A 6,027-nucleotide genomic window follows, 5' to 3' on the forward strand; every position below is an offset into this window, starting at 1 on the left:
GAGTTATTAACGTTCAAAATCTTTCTTAATTTGTTACATGTTCCATTTTCGGTTTTCACAAAGTGTACCCCCATATAGAAATCAAAGGCGTAGTCCTACGTCAAAAATAAAAGCTTGTGTCCTAGAAACGACCGCAGTATGACGAAGAACCATCTATTTTGCACCATATATGCATTTAGGTTAACATCCGAAGTCCCTCCTTTTTTACATATAGGTCCCCCAGGGATCAGTGATCTCCGTCACACTCTTCCTTATCGCGATGAACGGAATCTTCCGCCAGTTACCAAAGAACGTCCGCATCTTTGTGTACGCCGACGATGTCCTCATCGTGGTAACGGGGCCCACCACAAAACGCACCCGGAACCTCACGCAAGCCGCGGTCTCAGCCGTAGTAAAATGGGCCCAAACTGCCGGTTATCAGCTCTCTGCCAAAAAAAGCATCAGATGCCACGTCTGCCCTTCAAGACACCGGGTCAACGGGACCGCCATTAAGATTGGCGACCAGGCTATCCCCATCAAGAAATCCATTCGTATCCTGGGGGTACTTGTGGACCGCACCCTCTCCTTCGTGCCGCACTTCAACCAGGTCAAAAAAGACTGCCGAAGCAGAGTTAACCTGATCCGGACCATCTCCAGGCCCCATCGCACTAATAATCGGGCAGTTCGCTTCCGGGTAGCGCAAGCTATCATCGATAGCAGGCTGCTGTATGGAACAGAGCTCACGTGTATCAACTCTGAGAAGCAGGTTGAGATCCTCGGTCCAACCTTCAACAGCAGCATCAGGATAATCTCTGGCCTTCTACCTTCCACCCCCGCTGATTCCGCTTGTGTTGAAGCAGGGGTTCTGCCCTTTCGGTACCGCATCATTAACGCTACCATCTTCAAAGCTGCATCCTTCGCCGCCAAGACAGCAGGAAATGGCAGAATCTTCCTCCTCGACGAGAGGGACAGAATCCTGCAGACGATCGCCAGCATTGACCTCCCCCCAGTGGCTAGGACCCACTGGCACGGAGAGAAGAACTGGCTCTCTTCCAGCATTCATATTGACTATCACATAAAAAATCGATTTAAAGCAGGAGACAACTCCGCGGCCCTCCGTCGCACAGTAATCGAACGCCTCCGAACCCATTACGCCGAACACACTCACCGGTACACCGATGGTTCCCGATCCAACACGGGCGTTGGCATCGGAGTATCCGGAAGTGGCATACTCGCTAGCAGCAGCTTACCACAACAATGCTCCGTTTACTCGGCCGAAGCGGCCGCAATCTTCCATGCGGCCACGTCACCAGCAAACCAGCCAATCGTAATACTAACTGATTCCTTCAGTGCTATCCAAGAGCTAGCTTCAGCAGTTCCCACCCACCCGTGGATTCAAGCTACCATCGAATACGCCCCGAGCAGCACCATTTTTACATGGATCCCCAGTCATTGCGGAATACCTGGTAATGAAGCAGCAGACCAACTCGCTGGAACTGGACCGGCGGGTCCGAGATTCACGGACAAAGTCCCCCTTCCAGATCTCCGGCGATGGATCAAAACATCCGTACAGAAAGCCTGGGCCGACCAGTGGTTCAGCACTCGAGAGCCTTTCATCCGGAAGATCAAAGGAATCACGGAGGCATGGACGGACCTCCCAAACCTCCGGGATCAGAGAGTGCTCTCAAGGCTGAGGACTGGCCACTGTCGGTTTTACTATAACTTCGGCGGCGGAGGTCCCTTCCGCAAAAGCTGTGCCATCTGCCATCTCCCGGCCACCGTTGAACACGTCCTCTGCATCTGTCCTGAATTCCAGGACCTCAGGGAATCCTATGGGATCACCTCCAGCATCCGGAACCTACTCGGAGAGGATTCAGCCGCTGCAGACGCCCTGCTAGTTTTCCTCAGGGAAGCTAACCTATACCATGAGATCTAGGAAAGCCATAGCTGTTATATTCGTTTGTATACTCGTTCATTTGTTTATATGTTTAATTTCTTCTGACTGTCGGGACGGCACCGCACGGGATGAGCCTTTGGACCTCGTCACGGTGTCGTCTCGTTCAGTTTTGTGTTATTCATTTTGAACTTGTTGTCATCTTCGTGAAAAGCCAGGAGAGCTGTCACCTTACAGCCTCAGCAGCCGGAGGGGCATCACATGGGATGAGTCTTCTGGCCCTCATGAAGGTGTTCCCCCCAGGCATTGTCAGGAGAAACTCATTTTAAGCCTACTATGTCCAACAACTCCGTAGGAGGTTCTCCTTCTGAGACCTCAACAACTGACTAGAGATGAACTAGCCTAAGGCTAAAAATCTCTTAAATAAAGAATTAAAAAAAATAAAAAAATTTACATATTCTGCACAATACATACTTTCAAAGTCCCGTAACTGACAGGATTTCCCGCCGTTTGCAAAGGAAGATCCTCGTTTAATCCTCAATGAATCCCAAAGAGAATCGATATTTAAGTGCAATACCATCTATTTGTTGGATGAGACTATTGACTAGATATTTCAATTGATGTATTCAATTATAATTGATAAATTCTTGTTAAAATTGGTGAAATTTGAAAGGCCCGCAAATACCAATTCTCAAAACTTTGATGAGCAAAATGCACATACTGATTTCATGCAACTTGCCTCTCACCCCAGCAGACATGGGTTCAATCTCAGTCGGCGCCGCCTGTTCTGAGATATAATATCTCTGATCACGCCTTCCTTAAGTAAGTAAAGCCGTTGGTCCCCGGTTCATGAGTTGATGGGTCTATAGGTAGGTTCCAGGTGTGGGAGTATTAGTGCTCAGCATGGAAAACAAGATCGACAAAAAACAAATCAAGGCAAAATAAATCTGGCCACGGAAGCATGCATTTAGGCTTTTGCTGTGCGTTCTCTCTATTGAATGTAAAGATTCACACCTGATGGTTATGCTTTCCATAATGCAATTCGGGGATGGCAAATTACGCAGTATCAAATTGTAACGATGAAAATATCAAATAGGGGAAATGAATGTAATGTCGGCCTAAATAACCCTTATTTGGGCCCACACATAAATTCAGCAATCGACTAAATTTCCGTTCATCTAGTTAAAATTGATAAATAGCAGATTTTTAGCGATGGGCCCAATCTTAGATCCATAGGCCAACATTAGCCATTTCCCCTACATGAAAGAAATAAAATATAAACTACAGACAGAATGTGACTGAGAAAATCCCAGAAAGATATTCTTACAAATGTATTAAATAGTAGTTATTTTCAACGTTACAATTTGTTACTCAAAGTGGAGTATAATGCGTTCCCGAACTATAGTGTGCAAAGCATAACCATCAGGCGTGAACCTTTGATATTCAGCTAAGAGAGCAAATATAAAGCCTAAATGTATGCTTCCGTGGCTTGAAATCAATATGCGCATGCATTTAGCCCCTCAGTGTTTTCAAAACAGGTTTTTGTAGGCCTTTCAATTTCACCAATTTAAACAAGATTTGTGTATGTTCGTTAAGCATATCAATTGTAATATCTAGTTAATAGCCTAATCCAACAAATTGATGGTATAGCATTTATTAATCGAATAGTTTTGTGGATTAACCGGGGATCTTCCTTTGAATGGGCATTTTACCCCCATCTCCCCTACGCTTGGTAGGCAACGATTATTTGTAATTGACAACCAAGGGAGACCGGTATTTCATTATAAACATTCCCTCGAGCATCAACAGAATAACGATAAATTATCATCCCCAATCAACCCGAAAGTGTGCTGAATCTACATTTAAACATTAAATTCAAATTTCACGCTAATAATAATATGAATCAATGAAATGTTCACACCTGCTCTTCTGCTGCATAACAACCGTAGCCACCATGGATCGCTCGTAAATCGCTGCAACAATACTCAACAAACGATACGAACCGCAGTTTCGGCTGGAAACAATGGAGCATAGAAAATTTGATGATTCTGATTTTGGTAACATCAGCTGTTACGCGGGTGCGCATGCAATTCCCAACCGCAATCTCCGCACCTACCTACCTACATAGGCCGATGTTCAGGTTTAGGGACGGGCCCATGAAAAAAGAATAAATCCCATGCAACTAGGTCATCATTCGTTCGTTCCGAGCGCAAGCACAATTGAGTAATTTGGCTAACTATGCAAACCGTTTATCTTCCCCTCGAATTTCGGGGGCTTTCATTGTGGCTCGTAAAATTGTTGTCATAAAAAGGGCATCCGTGCGGCGATGCTCTTTCTTGGAGTTATTATAATGCTGCTTAGGGAAGAAGGTGAGCATAATTAGCATGTCGTTTGAAGTGTCACTGGCTGCCGTGACAGGGCTGATGGACGACAGCTCCAATTGCAGATGATCTTTGGATAGTGGACAGACTCTTTGAACGCACACCGGCCGATGATAACATCAGAGTCGTTAAACATAAAAGACGATAAATGGCATGGAAAGGATGGTGATGATGATGTGCGAAGGGCGCTGCGTATGGATTCAGTTCCATCGTAATGGCGGATAACATTCACATCGTAACTACGGTGACAAACTTAAAATAATTTACCCAAAGGTAAATTCAGTCTGTTATGGTGCTATGGTTGTTTGCTTTGCTGATGGCAGTAGCTTTTTGTACTGAGGGAAGCATAAGAAAAATTGTGGAGAGTTGAAGAAAACTTTTCATTGAGTTGTGGATCGGTACGCAATCGCTCAGTAAGCTTGCAAAAAGTTTAAATTATTTAAATTATTGAGTTGAGATTTAGCGCCTTATAAAAAACTAAAGCGATAGGTTGTACGCCCTATTGACGGAGGACTACGTTGATACATATTTTGATCAAACGTTGAAGATTGCCGATATTATCATATCATCCGTTGATTTCTTCCGGTGTGTAATAGTTTATCAGAGTTCATTTTCCCGTATATCTCTAACATGATTATTTTTTTTTTCAGTTCATGTGACCCTAGTCGTGTCAAACATATTTGGTGGTTTGTGACCCTGAATAGGACCGTTTTGGAGACTTGTGGAACGCTTCTTCGTCCCTCCTCTCATTCTCGCGTCACTCCGAGCACTGATCAACTCGAAGAAATTGAAATAAACTATTTATTAATTATTTTATATTTGTTGATGATGGCCGAAACGCTACTCTCTCCCTCCATCTGCAGAGCTCTGATTGGAAGACTTCTAGTTGAAGGTATGCTTCGCAGGTGTATTTACCAGGAATCTTGAATGGGTTTGATCGTAACACTGATATTAATGCGCATGAACATAAGCATGATTGACCGCCCACGGTTGCTACTCTGTTATTGCCAGATCAGCTGTAATTACACAGAGAATCAATAGACGTTGATTGGGACTAGAAATCATCCTAAATGTGTAAAAACTGGTGATCTAAAACGAGGCAATGCTGGTCAAAAAAATAATGGGTAGGAATATGTTGACGTAATATTCGCTTTAATGAAAGCCGAGAACACCTCTGCACTTCCACAGGAACTCACTGGGATGTTGGATAAAAGGGTTGGGATTGCAGCAGGATTCCTTTTGGTAAACGATATGCTGAATTGATGTCCTAAAGATTCAATAGGGAGTAGGAGCGTGCGATTGAACCCACGGTCTTCTGCTCAGTAAGTTAAAGCGGTCGCCACTAGACCAACGAGCTGCTTATATTACAAAACAATTATAATTAAGTTAACGTTGAAATTGTTGTTATTGGGTTTTAATCCCGACGGCGACCTCGCCAACGATCACAACAACTGCTCTTGAGAAGGATTTGATAAAGATTCTCGATCAACACGTCTTTCCTAAAACTCAAATATTATTACTTTTGCGTACTCGTTCCTCTAATCGAATTTCGATACACTTTACATCATATTATGAAACAAACCCGGTTTAAAGTATAACTCTTTAACGTAAAGGAGCTTGGGATTGAACCCATGATTTTTTTGCTCAGAAAGCCAAATCGGCCACCACAAGGCCACTAAGTTCCTTATTTAAAAAAAACAACTACTCTTGAAAAGCATTTTTTTTAGATTTCCGATCAACACATCTTTCCAAAATCTCTAATATGTATTATTT

The 6,027-nt window shown here is 43.7% G+C and overlaps 1 protein-coding gene across 1 annotated transcript; it reads left to right on the top strand.

Moving 5' to 3' along the window:
* The first annotated feature begins 259 nt into the window (after positions 1-259).
* On the top strand, positions 260-1,915 carry LOC135715166 (uncharacterized). Its single transcript, XM_065238565.1, has one exon. It carries the CDS (start codon positions 260-262, stop codon positions 1,913-1,915), a length of 1,656 nt encoding a protein of 551 aa, XP_065094637.1.
* The last annotated feature ends 4,112 nt before the right edge of the window (positions 1,916-6,027 follow it).

Source organism: Ochlerotatus camptorhynchus, unplaced genomic scaffold, assembly GCF_037179485.1.
Source record: "Ochlerotatus camptorhynchus isolate MF236.1 unplaced genomic scaffold, CSIRO-AGI_Acam_v1.1 ptg000827l, whole genome shotgun sequence".
Lineage (NCBI taxonomy): Eukaryota > Metazoa > Arthropoda > Insecta > Diptera > Culicidae > Ochlerotatus > Ochlerotatus camptorhynchus.

Coding starts and splice junctions, on each gene's coding strand:
- LOC135715166 (XM_065238565.1), top strand. CDS start 260: ATGAACGGAATCTTCCGCCAGTTACCAAAGAACGTCCGCATCTTTGTG.